This window comes from Salminus brasiliensis, chromosome 8, assembly GCF_030463535.1.
Source record: "Salminus brasiliensis chromosome 8, fSalBra1.hap2, whole genome shotgun sequence".
Taxonomy (NCBI): Eukaryota; Metazoa; Chordata; class Actinopteri; order Characiformes; family Bryconidae; genus Salminus; species Salminus brasiliensis.
The window spans coordinates 17078429-17104295 of NC_132885.1; the positions used below are offsets into that span (position 1 = coordinate 17078429).

The 25867-nt window shown below is 40.5% G+C and overlaps 1 protein-coding gene across 2 annotated transcripts; it reads right to left on the reverse strand.

The window, feature by feature from the left end:
* Positions 1-5548: 5548 nt before the first annotated feature.
* On the reverse strand, positions 5549-21498 carry gad1a (glutamate decarboxylase 1a). 2 transcript variants are annotated; one of them, XM_072685861.1, is made up of 17 exons: positions 21119-21498; positions 20146-20329; positions 18348-18407; positions 16039-16194; positions 15296-15538; positions 14779-14869; positions 13279-13391; positions 11912-12027; positions 11664-11743; positions 11477-11531; positions 10581-10697; positions 10391-10455; positions 10201-10279; positions 9729-9878; positions 8662-8769; positions 8382-8471; positions 5549-8226 (listed from the first exon to the last, which is right to left on the reverse strand). In XM_072685861.1, exons 2-17 carry the CDS (start codon positions 20219-20221, stop codon positions 8053-8055), a joined length of 1773 nt encoding a protein of 590 aa, XP_072541962.1. In that variant the 5' UTR covers positions 20222-20329; positions 21119-21498; the 3' UTR covers positions 5549-8052. The 2 variants fall into 2 exon arrangements, with proteins under 2 accessions (XP_072541962.1, XP_072541961.1); XM_072685860.1 differs by having other exon boundaries at positions 20146-20332.
* Between the last annotated feature and the right edge of the window lie 4369 nt (positions 21499-25867).

Sequence of the window (25867 nt, forward strand, 5' to 3'; positions counted from 1 at the left end):
ACACTCTGGACTGATATCTGCTGTTTGTCGACCACTGATGTGAAATAACTGGTTTATAGTGGGTGAATGTGCTGATTTGGGCTTCTAGAGCTTGTGTGTATTATTATTAGCATTAGCATTTGCCTCCACGCGCTTCTGAACGCGCTCTTCAGTGCTGGTTTAAAAACAGAGATAGCTTTATATCATTTCAGATATTACGGCCTGTTTTCATGTTCCACTGTAAAACAGATCAATACTGCAGACTCTAAACTTTACTGTTTACCTTTTGAGAACGCCCCTCAGTACCGCTGCCTGGGAATAATGTCCGCCAGTGGCGCCTCGAGGACAGCAGGTGGCGCTCTGAACACCGTGGTAAAAACAAAGACTCCAAACCCGTATGGCGATTAAAATCTATTAAAATAGATAGATAAAATGCTTGGGTCGGGGTCTGGGGACATCTCTAATCGTAATGATTAATGCTGTGTTCAGGTGCTAGCCGGAAGCTCTTATTTCCCACTTGTAAAGTCAGAATTATGAACATGTCACGTTGCCGGAGCAACAAGAAACATGGCAGCTAATTCAGCGTAGCTTTAGCTACACAACTTGCACCGGGCCAGCAGAGTAGTCAGTTTGCGGTGAACAGAACCATAAATCACGCTGTTGTGAAGCAAGCTGAATGCACGTAGATTATAAATTAAAATAATGTGCACAAACAGCCACTAACAGCAGCTAAAATGAGTTAAAATAAAGACTTCTGTGCCTGCCAATACCGAGCCTGTCCCCCCCCCCCCCCCCCCCCCCCATGTTAGCGGGTCACCTCAACTCTGGAACTCGGCTATCAAAATGATCTCTGAATTCCCCCTTAAAATCACGACTGGAGGAGGTGTTCGTGTGCAGCTCCCAAAGCGAAAATACTACATAATGTTTCGATCAAAAAGAGACGAGAAGCACCCAAAACGTTTTAGCTAGCTAGCTAATTCCTGAGCACCGACTTCCAGCTTCTCAGTAATGAAGTGCTGAGTGTTTCGCCCAGGCCCTGCTGTACTTCTGCTCAAGCTGTATTTTGGAAAGCTACATCCTGTCAGCAGAGTAATGAGCATGGGTTTAGGCTGCTCTGCCCACTTCTGCATGTCATGTAGCTACTCGTTTACTGTAGAAGATGGTAATCAGGGGTGCAGTGTGCCGTGTTCCCACCCTGTGGCCGTGCTCTACCCTGTGCTAATTGCTTAATGACTTCTCTCTCAGAAGGACTTTACCACCAGCCTTTCAGCTTTAACAAGAGGCCTCTTAGAGCCTCGCATGCTGTGGGTGAAACAAATTGCAATTGAGCAGCAATAAATCTGTCTTTCCTTAGTAAGAGAGCTTCTGCTCTGAGGCAGGCCAGGCTGTGCTTGCGTGATCAATAACTGTGGATGTGGTTGTGCGGTGTTGAGCACAGCCATCTTCATAATGAATCTCATTTAACTGGACTAATTTGACACGAGTGAAGATGAAAAATTGTGTAATAAATTAGTGCTATGTTTCTAGCGAGGTCTCAGAAGATCATTTGCAGTAGGTCTAAATACGCTGATTATCTTTTTTATTGACTGATACAGTAGATCATTTTGTGTGTGTGTGTGTGTGTGTGAGAGAGAGAGAGAGAGAGAGAGAGAGAGAGGAAAAGAGACAATGAAAGCGAGACAGACAGACCTGGCACTAATCCAAGCCGCCCTCGTCAATATCACCATCAGCATTTGATTAAAGGAGTCGTGCCCAAAGCGGGCTGTCAGTATTTATCAGGGGCCTAATGCAGCAGGCAGTCCCAGGAGTGCAGAACACATCAGCACATCAGGCCTTCAGGGACTGAAGCCAGCGCCATATATTAACAGCCAGCATCCAGAGGAGCGAGAACGCTGAGCTACAGCCGGCAGAGGGATGTGGCCACATGAGGGCGCTGGAGAGACAGTTTAGGAAAAAGGAATTAGGCAGGCATTGAAAGGTATTCTGCACATATTCTAACCACAAGCAACACAGGCTGTAACATTCTTTGTGGTGTGGCATTTTTGCTTTATCTTTCTTTAAAATATGAAGAGAAATATACATTTTAATTATGATACAGTAACTAAACTGAATATCCTATACAACATTATTTTCACCCCTTCATTCCCCCCCATACAGTCTTTCCAGATCTTTCAGATTCAAAAGACGTGCTTTAGAAGTAGGTCTCCCCTGTGCTTTCCCTTTTTCTCTGCATGTAACACATCACCTGGCTGTTCACTTGCTGCCTAATATATCCACCCTTGACTGATGCTGTAGATAAGATAAGCCATGTTATTCACTTCACCTGTATGTGGTGCTAATGTTATGGCTGGTTGGTGTAGTCCAAAGTACTATGTATATAAAAAAGGTGTTAAGGGCCTTTGGAAGAAATGTGGTCACACAATATCAGAGATCTACAACAATACGTAAAATAGGGATAAGGCATTTTTAAAGGTAACACATCCGCACAGACAGTTCTGGCAACCCTCCCAAATGAATTGGTGAAATGAATATATATATATATATATATATATATATATATATATATATATATAATCATTCTATTTCTTTTTTCCTGCATGGTTGTATATTACTCACTGTGTGCACTCAGACTTACCAGTATGGACTCTGACAGCAGGTATTTCTCAGTCTGCTGCCCATCTCTTATGTGTGGACTAGAGAGAGAAAGAGAGATGGCAGAGGCAGGCTTATTACTCCCAAAGTCGGCTTTAGGCTTAATAATGCTTGTAATTGAAATTGATGCAGATTTTGAGGCTCTGCTAAGGCTGTGCAGCTAATGTGAATGAAGTGTGATTTCTTTTGGCTGTGTGTCAGACAGTTTCATAAAGCTCTAACTGAACTCACTCACGCATTTTAAATGGAACTCCCCAAAGTACCACAAAGCCTGAATGAATAAAAGCAGACAATGCAACTCTGTACTCCTGACTGTACTAAATGCATTGTGCTGAGAGTCTGCTTAGTTCCACAATTACAAATAGGAGATTTTTTAGGAACATCTGTGTCATTATGTTTTATGGCTGGGTGTGTACTGCTATTGAACAGAATAATGCCTTTTATGTAACAGCAGACAGACAGTCTGCTACAGTCTCGTCTGTATGATCAGCGGACTGTGTCAGTGCCTCGGCACGATGTAATAGTGCTATTAAAGGCTGGAACAGACTCTTCTGTTCATGCTGCCTCTCTTTGTTTTCATTATCTTTCAATTACCTCCCCAGGCCTGAGACACCTGCCTCCCAATTAACTCCATAATTATACATCAATTTAATTAAGCTCCAACAATGTTATCATCACTAATGCTTTACATGTTACCTATAACTGGCCACTTGCTTAGTGGGGGGCAAAACAGCTTCAGCTATATTAGGAAGACATTTTTTTCTTATACACCCAGCATTACATACATGCATATAAACACACAGTTAGGCCTGTAAGTATGTGGACAGTCACACTGTGTTTGTATTGGTGCCACAGAAATGAACCAATCAAGATGTGAAAATAGTGTGTAGATGTTCAGCTTTAATTCGAGGGTCTGATACTGGTGGGCCTGACTGGGTATTTCACAAATGAAAGACAAAAGAGTGCAGACTGTTAATAAATGATTTTAAAAAAGGGAGATCAGAAGATTCATAAATAATAACAGTTCTGATCAGGATTTTATACTTAACAGTGGACTATTGCGGTGCTCATATCTACCCCTTTATAAAGCACTATAAAACTGTATAATAAAGAGAAATTATAGCCCAGCAAATTTAATAAACCTCAGTACATTAAAATATGTTCCAAAATATTAGAAATGTTAAAACCTTGCTAGCACACAGTCACACACACTTTTCTTATATAAAAAATAAAATGCATTCAGCCTGAGAAGGGCCTGAAATTGGCTTCCCATAAGCTGGTACGGCAAGTCTGAAAGAGGGCAAGGTCTGATGACTTTTATGATAAATATCTTTAAAAGAGTGAATAATGAATGCAGCCTCGTCTCACTGAGGGGGCTGAGAAAGCTCGGTGCTGCGATGATCGCCCTGTAAAACTCCCTCTCTGGGCTATTAATTTGAGAAATGGGGAATGACAGTAGAGACAGAGGCAGGCAAGGCTGGATTTGAGAAAAGATCAGGGCTTTTTAGAATAGGAAATAGTCTCTAGTGCCTGTCCTGAGGCAAAATGGAAATTGCTGTCATTCACAGTGCAGCGCTGTGGAGAAGAGGCTTGATGGAATCTACCTTAGATTGGCTTCATTCATTTACGTTGATTTTGTGTTGTGGGAGAGATTGATCCCATTCGATCTGTGAGTATCAGCGGCCACAGCTGCATTCCACCATCACACCACTTCACGGCTGGCCTCACAGATAATCTGTGTTAAATGTGCTGTAACGTAGAAAATCCATGGTCCATGATGGCTAATGATTGATGCTGGAGCGGCTATAGCTCTTTGTCTGTTCAAGAGAGTGATTTCCATTCAGATTTCCGTTCCTCGTGGTCGACCATGTCCATAACGGTGCTGTGACCTCATGAGACCGCTGTGCTCCTCTCCCAAGAAAAAGTAAATGACATACGTAATACAGTGGATCTCAACACATTCAAATAGAGACATATAAATAAAATAAAAATATATATATGTATTTTATTTGCAGGATACCACATTCAGGTATAATAATAATAATTACTAACCTTCACTTAATGTTGAGGTTCAATACAAATTAAGAAAAAACATGTCCATTTCAAAAACCAATGAGGAGCCTTGTTTGTTAGTATATTTCCATCATGAAGTATAAGAATATGTAATGGTGCTCTAATGATTGGAATGAGATGCATAAGATATTTGTCACTGTTAAACCTATGAGATTCTTGAGGAATGTTTGGAGGTTCTTCAATTAGAAACTGTGGAGGAACCTTTAAAAAAAGGTTTTAAGGAGAATACGGTTCCTCCACAGTTTTAGCTAAGGAGCCTCCAACAGTTCCTCATGGATCTTGTAGTTTTTACAGTGTATGAGTTTTAATAAGACAACTGAGTAAAGCTACAATTCGATCAGATCAGATATTAGTTCAGGTACTAACCTAAATACACTTAGATACCATTATATTGTCAATGTCATGCAAAAAACATAATAGCTCAATTTTTGCCATTGTTCAAACATTTTGAATCTGGCAGTATTTTGTGTTGAAATTCCACAATAATGCTCCAAAATGACTCCAATCAAACAAACAAAAAACATTCAGAACTTTTGGAAGTCAATGTTTCAAGACTTTTCTTAAGTAATGTTCTGTTGGGCTGTTCATCAAGAAGTTTTGTCACAATTCAGAGGGTAACTTGAGGCCAGAAAAAGTTTACAAAGATCCACGGTTCTTGCTTAACAGCGATGATATACTGGAGAACTTATCATTGCTGGTATGCTGAGAGAAGATGTAGTGTTCCAAATCCATTCAAAAGTATTAAGCTTTAGGCTAAAGGTAGCCTAACAAACCACACCTGCTCCTTAGAAAAAAGCTCCTTATTACCTCATTATAAAGCCAATAAAAGAGGGGGAGACAGGTAGACTTAAAGCTGAGTGTTTTATTTGCAGTATTTATATGACAGCAGTTCTGCACAAGTTCACTCTGTGTTACTGTAGACTAAAGTGTCTGTCTTATCTCACTGACTAGTCTTATACACGGGGCTGCATTAAACCACCACTCTGTCTGTTAATACATAATCTCTCTTACTGCTGCCGGTAAACAGTCCTGTCTGTAAACCCTTTTTTTGCTGAGAATTTGGCCTCTTAAGAAAAAAAAACATTGTGGCACTTTACCGTAAATGTACAGTATTGTGCAGAAGTCTTAGGCAACTATGACCATTGTTTAATATCACCTGACTTGTGTTAATGAAGGGCAGATTAGTACTAGGTGATAATTGTAAATACTGGGCCTCCTTGAGAAGAGTTTTGGTAAAAGTTACAATAGTGTTTATTCATTTTTTATTTATTCTAATGGTAGTTTTTGGATAAATAAACTCTTACTGCAAAGTAAATATGCCCAATTTTATCAGATGGCCAAACAATACTGTATATGATTCATATGTGTCTATTGGTTATGCAAAAACAAACACACTTGCTGTCTTTTAGCTGACTTCTTTTAGCAAGCCTCGGCATAACACAGTTTATCCTTGTGTGATCAATTGACACGTCTGAATCAGGCAAAGTCAAAGCTCTTTTTTCAGCACAGACTTCATCTTGAACAGCAATCCTTAGTTCAGTAAAACATGAATAAAAATCCTCTCCAAATATTAATAAAATACATATATTTATATACTAGTATTTTAAGAGATAAACATCATTTGTGCTTCTCTTACCAAGAACCAGCAATACAAGCTAGAACTCAGCCGCCTCTTTTCACTGGACTGGACTAAAACTACGATTACTTAGAACATTCATTGTGTATTTAGAATAATAGTGACAATCACAGCTACACCACACTGATTGCACTACGGTTATATTGAATGTGCTCATTGATATCTTGACGTTTCACACCGATCACTTAATCTACGTTATTGTGTAGTACGGATTAAAGTGACAGATAAATAAACACCACTTCATTCCATGTCTTTGGTCAATGAATACATTAAAGTCTCTAAAACATTGATTAAAACACTCTGGTCATAATAATCCTCTCGAAATACAAATAAAGATCCCTTACAAATGGAGGAAAAGACATCTTTCACATAGTTAGTCTCTTTGTATAAATAAAATCTTAATAAATATTTCTATTGAATTGGTCATCACTATTTAAACGCCTCGTACTGTAAAACTATGTGATATGTTTGTCACAAAGGCCATATAACAATAATATACACAATCTACATAAAGGACTTTAGTTCTAAAAACACAGCAATTGAATACAGTTCCTGGTGTGATGGTGGTGATTGCATTATTCCCCCATTCATTTATACCACAGAAAAACAGCTAAGATATGCATCTGACTTTGTAATCACATTAACAACACTTAGAACCAACAGTTACTTGAGTTCAAGAAATTACAGAGTATTCTTAATATATATATATATATATATATATATATATATATATATATATATATATATATATATATATATATATAAAAATTAGTGCAGAGAACTCTGGAGTCTAATGTACTGTAGTCATAGCTAGTGAAATGCTTACTGTTACGAGTGAAACAGATTCTCAGACACATTGAGAGAGTAGAATGAAGTAGATGATCTCTTCTTCTTCAGTTGGTACACTCCCAGAACTCAAAGGCTTATAGGGCTTCACCTTCACTGGCAGCTCCACTGTGGAACATCTATAATCCATTTGGAAAACTTAAAGGAATACTTTAGCATTTTTCATCCCACACTCAAAAGTAAAGGATCTTCAAAGGGTTCCTCGAGTGATGCCATGGAAAAATCCTTTTTGGTTCCACAAAGGATAATTTTTGTAAAGAAGCAGTGAATGTAAGAACCTTTAAATTGGTGAAAAAAGAATCTTTATTTTCACTACTTTAAAACTCTAAAAGGTTCTTCCCACATCTCTTTTACAAAAGTGGTACTTCTATGGCATCACTCAAAGAACCCATTGCAGCACCTTTTTTTAAGAGTGTACATCTGTAACATATGGACCATTATCATGGACAACTGGTCTGATTACATTCTATTATCCATGGTAATCAACCAACATGCTTCATCTGCAAACAATGGCGATTAGGTTGAAAAACACTGTGGCGTTCCTTTAATGTATCCAGTATCCAGTAACGTCATATTGTTATCGATTCCGTTCTGAATGCTCAAATCGCACTTTTCCATTCGTTATTATTTCGATGCTGTGGTTCATCAACATTGTTTTATGAAGTGTTACAAAGAAGATCATGCTTCACATGAGTCCACGGTGGACCAGTAGGCTAATCAGAGCAAAGGTGAACTTGTATAAGGGCTGCCAGAACATTTGCTAACACTATGTTGAATTGTTAGAGCTTCAACAGGGACATCTGTCCTGGCCCAGTGTCCACTAACCGCTGCTTCAGTGACAGCTGGCTAAAAGGTCTGTGTGCTCTTTATAAATCCTGGCCCAGTCTTTCGATCTCATCGATCAGGAAGTCGATGTCTGACCTGGTGGCAGCTGGGTTCGAAATGACCATCCTGAAGAAGTTGACTTTGTCACCTTGAGGCTGGTAGCCCACCATTGTTGTCCCACACTCCATCATCATTGCCTTGATTTTGGGGGCCACCTGGTTGTGGGGGAAAAGTCACAGCACACTTAATAGGCACTTCTACACATGTTCTTTGCTCCAAGTTATGGTATTTTTCTTCATACCTTGAGCTTGTGTTACAAATATTTTCAATTAAATTACTTGCTGCTCTGTAGAAGAAGATGGTACTTTACCTTATGGAGCCTTTGTCTCTTTTCTTCTCCTTCTGGCATGCCACGTAGGCTTGGGGGAAGGTACCAAAAGCACACATTAGTGTGCTGAGGCTGAGAGAGAAACAGAACATCAGCAGTCAGTCAGATCCCACTGTTCTGTTTGTTTCATTGTTAAGAAACTATATATATATATATATATATATATATATATATATATATATATATATATATAATTAAAAGGACAGATGTGTATCTAATTGATATTGAGGATGAGAAAATTGTAAAAATAATTTTCACAGACCTGTCCCTGGAAAACCATCACATAGCCTTCTCTGTTCTTGATCTTATTATAGAGGTACTCAGAAAGGTCCAAACACCGGTCTATATGCTTCTCAAATCCAATGGTACCCTGTAAAGGACATATACAGCGTGATCTTTCTGTGCATAGATGTTTTGGTTTGTTTGGTTTTAGATGCAAAGCACCATGTGAACCTGGCTTGCAACTCACTTACATACATACACCATATGGAAAAAAAAATTGAACACCTGCTCATTCATCATCTCTCCTGAAAACAAGGATATTAAAAATGTTTATCCTGCTTTTGTTGGAGTAACTGTCTCTACTGTCCAGTGATAGCTTTCTACTAGCTTTTGATTGCATTCAGAGCATTAGTGAGGTCAGGATGTTGGATGATCACCACTCCAGTCCAACTCCCCGAGCATTATCATTCCAGAGAACACAGTTCCACTGCTCCACAGCTCAATGCTGGGGGGCTTTATACACCTCTATCCCATGCCTGGCATTAGGCATGGTGCCAATATGTTTATCTGCTCCAGTGAGTCCTATTCTATTGGCAATACTTCCCTACAGGGACTAGACAAGCTGTGTGTGTATATGAACATCTGTGTCAGCTATGGGTGCAATGTATAGTAGCCTAATCCATTTATTTGAAGGTGTTTCCACAAAGATATGGACATATAGTGTGTGCGCTCCTTCACTCACTCAGTCACATGCCCAAATTGCTCTCTCATACATTCACTTGATCACTCATTTTCTCACTCACTTACTGACTCATATACTGTACATCCTCAGTTCCTTACTCGCTCACCCACTCACTTGATCACTTGCTCATGTTTAGCAGACAGTCAGTCCAGAGTCTCCACATGGTGCTGCTATTAGCACTTGCTTTATAAGACTATTGCTTCACATCATTGGCATTTTCTATCCTTATTCATGGTTTGTTGTTTTAGAAAATGATCATTTTTAATTGAGGTATTCATAATTACATGATATACATTTACTATGTTAAAAAAAAAACCTAGCCAAAAATAGATTAATTCTTTCATTGTTCCTTTCATTCACCCCACCTTCGCCTTCCACATGAGCCAGAACTTGAAGATGTCCACATGTCTGCCGCACTGTATGGCCTTGTCTCCAGTATCATAGGTGACATCATACTGTTTATCAGGCTGGAAAAGGTAGCCGGCACACATAGAATTGCAGCCCTGCAGAAGCCCCTATATCACACAGGCACACACACACACACACATACCATGAAACAATCCGACTGCCAGATACTCACATAATAACATGTCAGTGCAGAGAAAGAAGGAGAGAGAGAGAGGGAGAGAGAGGATGCAGAGTGAAGAGAATCTGCTGATACACTTCAGTGAGCACACTCCCTCTTTCTCCTTCTCCACTGTTAGCCTTTTGTTCTGTTCATCTGTCTCTTCTACTTCTCTAGCCATTCTCTTTCTTACACTTACATTGTCTCTTCAGTACTCTCTCTCTCTCGCTCTCTCTCATTCTCACTCTCTCCCTCCATTCTCTTTGCCTCACCTTTTCTCGGACCAGAATGGCAGAGCACTGTAGTGGAACGCCCATCATCTTGTGAGGATTCCATGTGACAGAGTTTGCCCTACAGAAATAACACAGCACAATGAGAACAGGCTCAGAAATGTATGTGAATGTGTGTGTCTGTGTGTGTGTGTGTGTGTGTGTGTGTATACTGTGGAAAGGTAAAATGTACCTTTCAACACCATTCAGCTTGTGTCTGTGCTTTCTAGACATCAGCAGTCCACCTCCCCAGGCTCCCTGCAGAGGAACACAAGATACATTTCTTTGTAACACATGAAAGAGGCCTTGTGCTCTAACCAATCAACAAAAGCGCATTAATGACCTTCTTATTAACCCCTTCACTATCTGCACTGCGCACTTACGTCCACATGGAGCCACATGTTGTATTTCTCACAGATGTCTGCGATCTCATTGATAGGGTCGAAAGCTCCATAAACCGTAGAGCCAGCTGTGGCGTTCACGAAGAGCGGCACACACCCCTGAAAAAAAACAGAGACAGATGAGCCCTCACTCTGAATGGATTACATCCACTGACTAAAGTAGATAAAGGTGGCAGAGCCAAAAACATTACTGAAGACTGAAAGCTATCTGAATTTAACACGTCACATACTTGATCTTCCTGGTTGCAATGGATTACAACAATCAGCCATAACATTAAAATCACCTGTCTGGTATTGTATCGGTCACCCTTGTGATCCTAAAACAGCTCTGACCAGCTAAGGCATGGACTTTATAAGACCTCTGAAGGTGTCCTGTGGTATCTGGTAATAGAATGTTGGCAGCAGATCCTTTGAATCCTGTAAATTGTGAGGTGGGCCTCCAGGGGTTACATTAATAAGCTTTGGCCACCCATGACCCTGTTGTGGGTTCACTGGTTATCATTCCTTGTAGCACTTTGGGGAGGTACTAACCACTGCATACCGTGAACAACAAACATGATGTTTCAGAGGTGCTCTGACCTTGTCGTCTAGCCATCTCAATTTGCCTATTTGCTAACTTTTAAAAGTTGCTCAGATCTGTGCACTTTCTCATTTTTCCTGCCTAACATGTTAATCCCACTCCTTGACAGATGCCATTGACAGATGCCACCAAGATAATTAGTGTTATTCACTTCACCTATGGTATGTAGTGGTTCTAATGTTATGGCTGGGTGGTGTATGTATACTGTGTAATCATGCATGTTAAAGCTTGGCATTTAAAATGCTATTTTTATTTTTTGAGTCTTGAGTTGGACATCTTTTCTATGGTAATGACTCACCTTCTGTTTGGCAGCAATGACCTTGGCCTCCAGATCAGCAGGAATGACTCTACCTCTGATAAAGGAGACGGACATGTAACACAGACATCCTCACACATACACATGCACGCACACACACACTCAGACACATGCACATACACACACACACACCACAACTTCCAGAGGTTCACAGCACAGAATCCCTTACCTCTCATCTGTACTCAGCAGAATCAGATTTTCTGTCCCAAAACCAAGAACGGCACTGGCTTTCTTTATGGAGTAGTGACTCTGTGAAAGGTAGATGAAACATTTATGTCAAAATGTATGACATTTTTAAAAATCTATGCAAAAGTGTAGAAATCTTAATAGAAGGGATCTGATGATGGAGCAGAAAAACCATCAATGCTTTGGCTACATTCAGAGAAACCTTCAGAATAAGAGTCAGAGAATACATACATGCTCAGAAGTGAAGAGCACGAGTCTGGGGGCTGCTGTCATGCCTTTAGTCTTCACCTCTGGGAAGTGCTTGTACCGAGCTATCATCACACTGTACATGTTGGAGATTGCTCCTCCTGTAATTGAAAGGACAGGCAGAAAGGGAAAACTATTGGTTGACATTTTGACTGCACAGAGCTAATAAGTGATGTTTATGTATTTTGCTCCAATTTGAAACAACTGAGTAACCCCTTATAGAAATCTGATATATGACCGTATATACATATATCATAATATATGGGCACATATATTGGACACATATAATCATATGATTACATATAAATGATATGGATCAGGCATATATTTTTGATTGGTAGGTTAGAAATATATGGGCATATATGGACCTACATGTAGTAAATATAGGCAAATTATAGTACATATGTGTAAAATATAATATATAATATTTGCTGTCTTCCATTTGAAATCTCCATTTTCTACTTTTTGCATAATCTGGTGGTTATTCTTTACATTGTCAAGATTTCATGATGAATGGATCAATAGAAATGCTTTATAATGACTTTTTTATTGAGAATTTTTATTGAGGTTTTTGCACAATAGCAGGAATTTCTGGAATATATCTCCTGTATTTAATTTAATGGCAAATAAGTCGGCATATGTCACACACATCAAGCAGCCATAACATTAGCACCACCTGCCCAATTTTGAGTAGGTCCCCCTTGTGCCACCACAATAAATCTGACCATCAAGAACTCTGAAGGCATCAAAGACGTTGGCTGCAGATCCTTGTAAGCTCCTGTAAGCTGTGAGGTGGAGCCTCAATGGATCTCATCTATAGGCCTGTAACCTTACCTGATGTTTTAGAGAGAGCCTGACCCTGTTGTCTAGCCATTACAATTTGTCCCCAATCAAAGTGGCTCAGATTTTTAGGCTTGACCACTGTTCCAGCTTTTAACGCATCACCTTCAGTTCAGTTGCTGCCTAAAATATCCCACCCATAGGCAAATGCCCCCTGTAGATGAAGATAATCAACGATTTTCACTTAATGTTATGCCTGATTGAGAATGTGTTGGATATTCTATTATTTCTAATAAATGTCCTATATTTGAAAACTATACATATAAGACAGACTAATGTGTCATTAGGAGTTGACTTGGGAGTTATTTTGTCTATTCAAAAATATCAGCCATCAGTCATCAGGTCTACCAGGTCTATGGTGTATGTTAAAATCACTGTGCTTTTCATTTGTCATCATGGTAAAGATGCCTTGGTTCCAACATAATCTATATGCTCTATGAGACTTGTCACGAAGAGCTGAGTCAGGAGTCATTTTGACATTCAGCAGTCTTTTTATTAGCATTTGAGCTCACCTGGGGAGAATATGCCATCTCCTTCACCATTAGGCCATCCAACAATCTCCCTCATCTTCTTCAGAGTCAGCTGTTCCATCAGCACAAACACTGGAGCAATTTCATATGTGAACCTGTTGAGAAAGAGACACACATGGCCATAACCATTACTGACACCCATCTATTTAAAGGTACAGTGACCACAAACACCTGGACACATTATCGTCATTTTCATTATCACCTAAGATCATTCAAATATAGTATCTTTTCCCCACATTGATTAATGCAGTGTTGCACTTTATGGAAAGAAGCTCTTACTTAATCACATAAGCATATGCCAACACAATGATACCAGTGGAGGCTTTTAGTTTTAGCCATTTTTGACACCTTAATGATGATCAATAACCATCAGAAGCAATTAGGACCAGTCAGAAGCTAATTAGTGACCATAAATGTCAAGTGTTTGTTCAGGCTTGGATAATTAATATAAAGAGTCACTGTGGGAAAGGAACATCCGAAACAACACAAGTCAAATACCCTGGTCTCAGGTTATACTAAGATCATTTATTTTCCTTTGTACACTTCATACTGAGCCAGTACTGAAGCGGACTGTACACCACATACCAAACCGTATCGAACCGTTCTCCTTATAGCAGAATTAGCTCTGTGATTAAACAGCAAGTCATTGTGTTCATTTTGAACTTTAACTGAGTGTGGTTCTCCACTCTTAAAACCACTGAGGGTCACAGGGGTCAGTCATTGGACCATGGCAGTAAATAGTGAAATAAATCAGTGCTGTATCTTTCATTGACCTTTAAATAGTTAGGGCACATGCTGTAAAAAGACATAATAGAATTTCTGACCTCCAGAGGTCTACGTGAACTGGTGTGTTCACACCTTGCTGCTTTTTTTTTTTTTTTTTTTGCTATAATGTTTTCCAAAGATGGAAAGTATCATGGGTTATTTTGATGAATCATGGTGTAGGACACCAACATTCATTCAGCAGGGCACCTTAGCTTGCTTAGACTGAAAAGACTGGGTACACTGCACACTAAATGGGGAACGTGGTGGAAAGATTAATTTCCTCTCTAGTCTCTGCTTGATGGGAACAGGCTAACTGTGGCGTTCCTTCAGAATCTCAAGCTGAATACCTTTTGAGAGGGGTTATCAGGTCCATCAGCAGAACCTGCATCCTGGATCATTCTGTCTGCGGGCTGTATGTCAGAGCTCTATACTTACTTAAATACATTGTGCATTTCATTTGTTACCATGGCAAATATGCTTTGGTTCCAGATGTATATGTAGATCATAATCAATATGTGCCAAAACATCTGAATGTAGAGTAAATGTTAAATAGAGTTCCAAACAATAGAACTTCTTGACAATTGGACAAATGGGCTGTTAAAGCTAGTGTGTGTGTGTGTGTGTGTGTTTCTGCTAGATAATGCTTCAATTACACCTTCTGCACTCTTTCAGTATGACAAATACACCAGCAGGGAGTAAGCGAAAGTTGGAACTCACATATTAGTGTTTGCAGTTGAGGTTAGCCATTCGCCAGCCAGGCCAATGATGTCCAGTCCGGTTGACAGCTGGTTAAAAAACCTTGGGTGACCTGAAGAGAAAATCAGTTCCTCACTTCATAACTATGCAGATGCTCCTTCTATTTAGTAAGCTCAACTAATCTAATATGCATTGGTGAGAAGTTAGGTTTTACACACAGCTTGTGTACTGTCCAAAAAACAGCATAGCCAATAGAATAGGTCAAGCTTGAGTATTCCCATGGGTGCTAAAGGTCAGCGCAATTGTTGTGCAAATCCCATAGATTTGGGAAGAGCTGGAGTTCCATATGTATTCCAGGTTCTACTCATCCAACATCAGTACCTGACCTCACTAATGCTCTTGTTGCTGAATGCAATAAAATGATCACCACAATGTCCCAAAAAAGACTTAGAGTAGAGTAAGTTACTTGTTTCTGAAAAAAAAAGAATACTTACAGTCAAAGAATTGATATAGACACCAGTCATCTCATATCTCTCACCTGTCCTCACGCCGTATTTAAGCGTGTCTCTACAGTCCACCAGGATCTGCTCCAGGCTCTCCGGCTGGTCTGAAAGCTCCAGGTTGAAGCCCTCCATGCCCTCTAGCAGCTGGTGTGGGTGGTGGAAATCCAGCACTTTGGTGGATCTGTCAAATGTCTTCCGCACATAGTTTGTGAGGATGTCCACCACCTCCAGCAGGAACTGGATAGTAGGCTCTTCTCCATTCTTGGCAGGCAGTAAATCTGTAATGAAGAGTTTTAAGATATATGGGGTGAATTCCAGTCAGAGCTCTTTGAAACACCTAGGTTAAAATCAGTCAAAGCTGCAGCTGAAATTCTCCAAAGTAACTGTAAAATAATGCTGCAAGCTCAGAGAACCATTGGTTCTGCAGTCAGAATATGTAAAAATGTGCAGAATATTGAATAGATACAGAATAAATAAATTAAACAGAAATTAAATACACACAGACTTACAAAACACTGTTGCTCTGATCATGCATTTGAATTGGCACACTTTTATTTCATTTCACAATTAAAAATAACTGCAATTTAATCTGATTAAGTTTTTAGTACAATAATTCTACATGTACTACCACTAACTTAAACAATGATGTTCCAAAATTTGGGACACACTTAATAAACACATGAATAAGTATTAATCTAATCTTCTCGGTTGTGTAAAGCACTTATTCACCGAAAGTACAAGAGTCTGTACAAGAGTAGACGGCAGTGGAGTGGCTCACCCCTGGCGTACAGGTTGGAGAAGTCCGTTTCTGTGTGTCTGAAGCGGGACTCCTTGTCGTTGTCCCGGGTTAACAGGTTCTTCGGGGATGGCTGCTCGGTAAAAGCGCCCACAATCCGACTCTTCTCATCCAGATTATTATTCTTCTGCAAAAATCCTAAATGTTTAGAAGAAGAAGAAGAAGAAGAAGAAGAAGAAGAGGAAGACTGAAACGTGCGACTTGAGTGTCCAAACATTGTCTCCCAGCCTTTAAACGGGTTTGTGTCCATAGACTTGATCTCTCGCTCCTTAAAGCAAGAGGGGTTTCCTCGCTGTCTAAGAAATGACAGGACAGGTTTCCCCTGTGGACGAACAGCTAAAATCCAGCCCTACAGAAACAAACGTCGGCGTTCAGAGCGCGCTATTTCCCCCCACCCGTATTCCGACAAACCTCGCCTCCACGTCTGTGATTGGCTGGAAGTGCCCAAATTCGGGCAACAGAACTGGCTGGTGGTTGCTGTACTTAGAAAGCCCCGCCCACCAACCAACCACAAGCCAATCCTTGCACAGGAGGCAAGGTCTGTCCCAAAATGGGTGTTAATAATTACCATTCACTGCCCAATTCAAAACAATTCTCATGATGCACTCACCGGAGGATCGAGGCGCTTTTATTTGCCAAAAACACACTAAAACCACAGGCTTACACTTACATTTCATCAGCTCTTCTGGAAAAATGTTTTGCTTTTTACAAAACGGCGTGTAGTTTCTAATGGACGGCTGTCTGGGACTTGAATTAAAAGGTGGTTCGGTGTAGATGGTGTTACGCTGAACACGGATCAATGGACCATTAGCACGGTGGAGAAGCCAGGACTGAGAGAACCCTACTGCAGTGAGACTATAGAGCGCAGTGAGTGTGAAAAAATAAATACAAATGGAAATGAAGACGTTTAGACTATAAAACCATCCACTTAATCGCTTAATAAACAATAACCTGATTTTATGGTTTTATTTTTTGTTAATTGTGATTAGGTCAAAATATAAAAGCTCTAGACTATCCACTTGCTTCCGTGGCTGATCCATAAAACATGTGAGTACACACCGACCTACAGTATTTAATAGATTTGAGCTCAAACTGAAATAAAGCAGAAGGCTGTCGCAGAGGCTCTTTCACGCGGATTTATTTGAAAGGGAATTGCTTGACCATTTTTCCCACCAATCACGCACAGTCTTATCAGATGCGGCGCAGAGCATTCGCACACACAGCGGCCGCGCTATCGCCTCCACACACACGGACACTGAACACATTTCTGTTGTTCATTCATCCTCCCGAGGGACGTTGTGCAGCAAATCACTTATTTAGAGATAGATAAGATCTTCATACATCCTTATGCATTCACTGCACTTCACCCTTTAAATCTTTGTTCCCTTAAAGAACCAAACACTGTAAATAAGAAGAATATCTATAAATAAAATATACAGGAACATGAATTCAGTATTTTAAGTCAATAATAAATTATTGCGACCAAATCCTAACGTACATACATCGTCGCTGTCACGCAAGATACTTTGCATCTCAATTTCTATTATTGTGCTCCAAAATTAATTGGAATAAAAATATTTTTACATTGCCTTCCACTGAACATTTCCTTCTGTTGTGAACTTGGCATTTTTGGACATGCGAGCTTTTTATGTCTCCGATTTTTTTAACCTCAATTCATAATATAATTTAAACATGCCGTTATTCCAGCGCTATATTTATATTATGGTATATATGCGGTTCTTCAAGGGTTCTTCAGTAACAGCGAAGAACCATTTAAGTAGTTCTATGTGGCACTAAAATGGATTTCACTGTTCTCAAAGTCAAAGAACCTATTTTACTCGTAGTTTAGCTTCGTATTGTTTTAATGATCAGCTGGTCAGAGACCTGTTTTAGCAGGTGGGGGCGCTACAGGATCACCTCATCTTATAAAGCTCCTTTATTAAACTGGACACGCGCTGAATTTCAGAACCCGTTTCTGCCAACAATATTCAACCTCAGTGTTACAAAAATATGAAAATATGTTCTTAGTGAAAAACATCGGTAACGTGTGAATTATTCTACGTTAAAATGATTGAAATGTTGATGAAAATAAAGAGTTCTCCAAAAATGGTTCTTTATCGGTTCTTTAATAAAGGCAATGGTTAAGGCCGAAAAGGGTTCTATTGTTACAAGTCAAAGAACCCTTTCAGTACTATATAGAACCATTCTTTCTTATATACTGTACTATACAGAACGAACATGTGCTTTTACATTGTTTTTACTACCATTAAATATTGATACAAAATACTCACCGCAGATCTTCATCCCGAGTTTTCTCGTGCACCCGTGTGCGACCCCGCTCCAGTCATAGCCTAAAAAAAGAAAGATCACACATGAAGACTAAACACAGTCTCTCTCTCTCTCTCTCTCTCTCTCTCTCTCTCTCTCTCACACACACACACACACACACACACACACGAAACTCTACAGATTTGCCAGTCTAGCCAAGACCAAAGTGCCCCAACCAATTTGCAATTAAATGAACAGTCCGTTCTCTGAAGCCTGCAGGTGGAGGTGAATGTAAGAGCAGGTGGACCCCCCCCCCCAAACACACACATCCCATACACGCACTTCATATTTGGCACACACTCCTACCATTTACCAGCGGCATTATCTCAGTGGGCAAGGCCTCACACACACACACGGCCTCTCCGCCAAATCACCCCCATTTCACCAAATCACAGCCAGAGAAAACCATCATCACCCCTGATAATCACAACAACGTTTTACCTTTACGTCATTGCCAGTATATATGAAGCCCTCTTTATATATATATATATATATATATAGCAATTCAATTTGCGCGTATTTGCTCAGTCTGGATGAAGACAATACATTCTTTAATATAGCACGAATATAATATCTATAAATGAATTGTATCATAAATGAATAAGGCAGCAATAGGTAAGGCCGCTTTATTCGGCTATTTGAGATGTAAAGCAATTTATACAATGTAGGGGGGTAATAATAATATCTGAATATATATTATATGTATTTATTATTAATAGTATTATTTTCTTTTGGTGCATTTTCTCGTTTTCTAAGAAATGGTCTTACGTCTAACCCCGACTAACGCGGTCTTACATAAAACCGTTTTAGCAAAACAATAAGCGCTGGTCATGAAAGGCAGGCCCGCTGCTGAAATAAGAAAAGAAGGAGAAAAGTGGTGCTTTGTGAAGCGCAGTTAAATGTGTGTGATAGACTGGGCGCGGTTCAGGGTTCCCTCTCTCTGCACCCTTCTCTGGGGCTGAAAAGCTATTAAACCCCCACAGCCTCAGAGCAATGTGCTGAAGCCAAAAGCCAGCCATTAGGACCTATTTAATATCTCTACAATTAGAGCTCCTCTTCACTTCATTACACAGCGCTGCAGACACATGCCCTTTCTCTCCTCCACCACAGATAAAGAGAAAAGGCCATTTGGCGGCTTAATAGGCGCAGACTGACTGTGGGACATTTAACTACAGTTCTAAAAATAACAATAAAAAATCAAAGAAATACTTATATTGATAATAATCTCTTTGGAGGTTAAATATCCACAGAATATTAGCCTTGTAGCCTAATAACAGCATTGGCTACTACACAACTGTCTACAATAATAATAATAATAATAATAATAATAATGCATGTTTAGAAACACATGCTCAGACACATTTCTAACGGAGGCTCTGTATGAATGTTTACTGTTCTTAGCTAAATGGTGGCATTTTGAAATCGATAGAGACTGAGATTGGTGCTGCTGTGACCGTCTGTCTTCTTTAATTGTCCACCGGTCCATGTGTTTAAAGGGCCGCGCGGTGTGACAGCAGCCCCGCTCAGACTGACTGGTGCGGGAGGTCTGCCGCGCGCGCACTGCAGCGCTGATTTGTTGTAGGTGAGGCGAAGCGAAGAGCGCCGTTTTAACCCCCCCTCCCAGTAACTACCCCACCTCGACACCCTCCCCCCACTCCCAAAACCCCTCCCCTTTCCCCCCACCCAGCAGACAAGATTAACGACGCTGGCCACAAAGCAAATAGCCGGAGTGAAATAGCGTTTTATCGGTGATGGACCTACTTGAGGAAGGTGGTCGTAAATTAGCCGTGTTGGGATCCGGCTCGCCGGCGGAGGAGGAAGGTGCCCACGCCGCCATCACTCTAAAGACACACTGCCGGGGTCCGCGCGCGAGCGAGGAGCGCTGTCACTTCAGCCCGAACACAGCTCTTATTTTAACCAGCTGGATGAAGAGTCACATCCGCTGCTGCTGCAGGAGAAGAGAGAAAGTTTAGACGCCGGTCTGAACAATATACCACGATTTTGATTGATATATAGATAAATAGATAGACAGACATAGATATACATATTTATAAAATTATATATATATATAAAATTTTATAAATATGTATATCTATGTCTGTCTATCTATATAGCTTCAGGCTATATAGTGTATATTGTATATAGAGTCACAAATCTATTTTAACCCATTGTTTGGCTGCTAATTTTAAAACAAGTTAAAAACTCATAAATCCATTCTGTGATGAGGACACATTTGCCAAATTAATGAAAGTTTATTTTACAAGAGAATCGAAAAAAAGAGATGCGTAGCGTATGGTATATTTCGCTACAGCTCACTGGCGCAACGAATCCTCACAGCGACAGAGGAGTCATCCCAAAATATGATGAATCGAGTCCCCAACGCGCAGGTTATTTTAATACATAATAATACACACTGTGTAGAAAAATATCTACTGATTATTAATGCCAGAAAAATAACAGAGTTATTACCGAGGACTGTTGTATCTGGTGGATGATTCAGTCTAATAAAAATAACATATACTTTAATCAATCTGTCTTTTCTGATCCAATCTGAAACCGGTCTGTCAAATAAAGACACCCATCACCGCCACCACCACCACCACCACCACCACCACTACCACCTCCGCCACCCTTCCCTATTTCTCCTCAGATCAAATACTGTTTAAAGCACCTGTTAGAGCAAACCTTAACATCCCCTTCCACAAAGATCCCAAATCAAATGATTCAAAGTTACCTCGCGGTGGAGATCCAGCGGGTGATCAACAGCACAGAGAGAGAGACTGTCCAGAATCTTGAGGCAGCTCAAATCTCAGCTCTGCACCTTCACTCCAGAGCTCAGAGGCGCAGACGCAGGCAGACTAAATCCCATCCACTGTGACCTTTGGAGAGCCACTGTTTAATTCGTTGATATTCGGCGCGTATTCGTTCTCCAGTCACGGTGCTGTTTCTGTCTGCTCCTGTAGCGCATGTCGCGCTGGCCAAACGACACACACTGGCTTTGTTCGATGAATGCTCATCTCACGGCAGCATCTCCGGGAGCGCAGACACACTTTTGGGGGGACGCGCCCGCAGCACTTTTTTCGCCTCGAATGAAAATCCGAGTCACGAACAAAGACTTGGGAAGTTTGACCCAATAGCAACACATTACGCTGAAGCACTTTGAGCGGGGAGGGTGGGGAGGGAGAGAGGAAAGGGGTGGGTGAGATGGTTGGAAACATTTCTGACCTTCATAATGCCAAGGACAAGAGTACCTATGAGCTAACGAAAGATGATCCATACTCTATTATCACGGACATAATGCTGTATTTTATCATGTTATTGACACATGGAGCGGATGGGTTGGCTTACATTCTGATTATAGACGAATCATATTAGGTCATATTTTAGACTGCATGTTTAATATGCATTACATGAAGTCCTAAAGCATTGCCTCACTGACCTCGACAGCTACATTTTTATTTATAACCTTCTACAGCCCTTATGAGAATACCTGTGAGAAACACAGCAGTGCATGCTTTAGAAGGAAAATCCACACGGTGGCAGCAAGCAGTCGGGTTAATAAGCTCCTACTCGCTTAGCATTCGCTCTTACAAGGGCAATTACGCACTTTGGTGAAACATATTAAACAAATACTACTGCCTGCTTTCTCACACAAAACATTATAATCTGAATATGAACGTTTGTTTGATCCACTGGATTGAACTAAAAAGAAGAAAGGAATAACGGTGTTTTGCCACAATGCGCGTCTTTATCTGAAATGTAGGTTAAGTGGTGTGCACTCAGGATATGTCTAGGTCAGTGATCTCCTAACCTCCTGGAGATCTACCTTCACTTTTAACAATAAAGATGTTACAAATGGTTATTTGGGCAATGCCGTGGAGAACCACATTTGGTTCCATAAAGAACCTGTTTGTATGAGTGTGATGAACCTTTCAATTGGTGACGAACCAATTCATGTACAAGTTCTTCACACTCACACATCTCTATTACAAACCAAAAGTGGTTCTTATATGGCATCGCTCAAAGAACCATTTGTAGCACCTTTAATTTAAAATTTGCTCCTGCAGCTTTCAGCTCCAAATCCACAAACATCCCATTCAGCCAATAAAGGACTTCTGGAAGTAGCAATTAGTTGGATCAGGCATGGTGTGTTAGTTTTGGATCCAAAGTGTGCGGAAATGTAGCAATGTTGGTTTAGACCCCTGGTTTAGTTGCTGTGTTGCTACGAGTCCTTCAGTTAGCAGTGGAGAGGCGATTCAGCACCTGGACAGCTCCCCAGAGATTCCGTTTAAGTAAACATCCCTCCACCACCCACCCACCCACCGCCACTTTTCAGGTGAACAATGCCATGATCTCTATCTGACCTTACCCCGTCCTCTACTACACTCACCTTAAACAGAAATGCTGATACAAGAGTTGGTGTTGAGTGGATAAGAATTATTAAAAGACAGTGTCTGCCTCAAATCATGCATTTTGACGAGCACACTTGGGTGATTCATACATAGTTTGTTTTTAGCCTTAAAAGATTAATCTTTAGTCACTGCTGGCTATGAACATGTCCTGTCCACGTGCCATAGCACTTATGGAAGAAATTGAACCTACTGCTCTGTTCACTGTAGGTGGTCATCTTAGCATTGGGAGGGTTTTTGTCTTTGAAGGAGAAAAAGGGGGGAGAGACAGAGGAGAGAGAGAGAGAGAGAGAGAGAGAGAGAGAGAGAGATTTTACTATTTAGGATCCACGAAGCACCGCTAGATGGCGGTATAATATAGCAGCCTGTTGGTAAAGTCATTCCAAATTACACAGACAAGCTGACTCTGCTAGTCTGACATTGCCGTGTAAACAGTGCTGGATAATTTTGTGTGTATCAACACATTCACTCAAGATATGGATGTACATGAGTTACATGAACTGATCTCTATCTCTTTCCATCTGGTACATCTTTTATATCACCCAGTATACTGTAAGACGTCAGGACCAAAAATATTTCATGTCCTTGCAGTTATTCACACATGTTTATTCACATTGGAACAACACAATCATTATTTAATTCTACAGAATGGCCTGGATTGAGTATTGTTGGCAACCATTAGAAAGATGTTTGGATGCCAAGCAGGCAGGCCTCCTGTAATTTGTAATTAAACATACATAAAACACACTTTTGACAAGTTACATGTGCAGACAATATAGAAATCATTGGGGTTTTGACCAGTCAATTAGACAAAAGGTGAGTCAGCATTTGCATCTGTTGGAATCACAACAAGCAGTGAAAAGAGGATAAAACTGTCTGAGGATTTGAGGGAAAAAATGGTAGAAAAGAATGAGCAATACAAAGGCTACAAGTCCATCTTAATGTTCCTGAGTCCACCATATGCCGTCCACTATAAGACATTTCAGCTCATGGCACTGTAGAAATCTTCTCTGGATGAAATAGAAAAGTTGATGATTGAAATGAAATATTGTTCAAATGAATCAGAAAGGACCTCAGTCATCTTCCAGATTCAACAGATTCAAGCTGAGCTACAGAAACATGATGCTATAGATTCAGCTAACACAACCCGTCGCTAGAAGGAGGCCTAGAAGGAGGCCCAGGAGGAACCCACTGCTGACACAGACATAAAAACAGATCGGAATTTAGGAAAACTTACCATAGGAAGCCAAAAAAATCCCTCTGGGAGAATGTCTTGTGGATAGATGTTTTTGGTAAAGCACATCATTGTTCTGTTTACAGAAAATGAAATGAGGCATTTAAAGAAAAGATCACAGCCACTGCAGACAAACATGGAAGAGGTTCACAGATGTTTTAGTGTAGCCTTGCTGCTTCTGGCACTGGGTGCCTTGAATGTGGGGATAGCAACACAAATACTTCCAAATAATTTTGGAGTGCAAAGTAGGGCCCAGTGTCAATAAGCTGCATAGGTCTCCAATGGAGGCCATAGCAAGAAATGACCCAAAGCGTACATCAAAAAGCACCCATGTTGCTGGATGGTTCTGAGGTACCGAAACTCAATCCCAAAGAGCACATGTGGAGAAATCTCAAAGCAACAGTTGGATTAAGCTCCCTTCGTATCTGGGAAACCTGGAGCAATGTGCAAAAGAAAGGGCCAAAACCAGTAGTACCACCCCCCCCCCACCCCCCCCCCACCCCCCCCCCTTCTGCACCCAGATAGCAAAGATGTCAGGGCCTGGTCACGTCTGGCCCACAACACACTTGCCATTACCAGAAGTACATTAACAACTGGGCTGTATTTGACACAGGACTGTCTGCTCTGTACTCTTCTAGAAAGGTTTATGCTAGATGTTGGAACATTGCTGTAATCATTGTACAAAGCCATGCCAGCTCATCCTGAAGGTACTGATTGGATGGTTCCATTCAGTACAGAAAACGTGGTTCCACTGCTCCAGAACCAACTCCTGGACAGTTAGGCTAGGCTCATATAGTTAACTTTTGGCATTGAGCATGGTGACATTAGGATCATGTTCCATTAAAATATATAGAACACATCATGTATATGTAACCACTACACCACCCCCCCCCTCTCTCTTTTTAGTGATTCCAGAGGTCTGGAGGTGGTCAGGGGTGGTCAGTTCCCAGTTCCCAGAAACTTTTTATTTGCAAATGTAATTCCTTAGTATGTCTGCTTTTCTATGTGTTTTATGGCTTTCGTGTGTTGGATGGATTGAAACACCTTTAGATTTTTTTAGAGCTAAGGTTTGGTTTCCACTGAAGATGAAAGCTGTTTATCTGATCTGTAAGTTCTAAACCTACCAGGTTGTGGTTGTTAGGTCAGTATTTTCTCAGCACATTCCCCTTCCTTATTCAAACAGATCACTTCATATTCAATTCCCTCAGAAATATTATCATATCAACTTAACATTATTGACCAGAAAGGACTATTCAGAATTATTTTAAGAGGAAAGGCGACTGTCTAAAGTCGAATTCTATTCTATTCTATTCTATTCTACTCTATTCTATTCCTACGAGTTATAAAAGTTCAGAGTATGTGGAGCACATACTGTGGTGTCTCCCCAGGGTTTATGCCTTAAGTCTAAGGCTCTTAAAAATCTGTAGCTGTTTTACAGTTCACCTTCTCCAAGGTGAAATGCCATTCACTAACATTTGCAGAATGTGGTTGGATTTGAAACCGTGAGGCATTTTTGTAAATTGCTGCATCCAACCACATCAGTAAAGTGAGCTAGTCCCAGTAGTAGAAATACGCTGATCTGCCATAAAACTAAACCTACATGCCAAATGTTGTGTAGGCCCTCTTGTGCTGCCAAAACAGCTCTGACCTGAACTCTACAACTAGCCAACATCAACTTGTTCATCAATTTGTGCAACAGTGTCTCTTCTGTGGGATTGAACCAGACAGGCTAGCCTTTACGCCTCATATATATGAACTAGCCTTAGATGCCCATGACTGTGCCAGTGCAACATTTGTTCTTCCTTGGACAGATTTGGAAGCTATTGCATATCCGGAACAC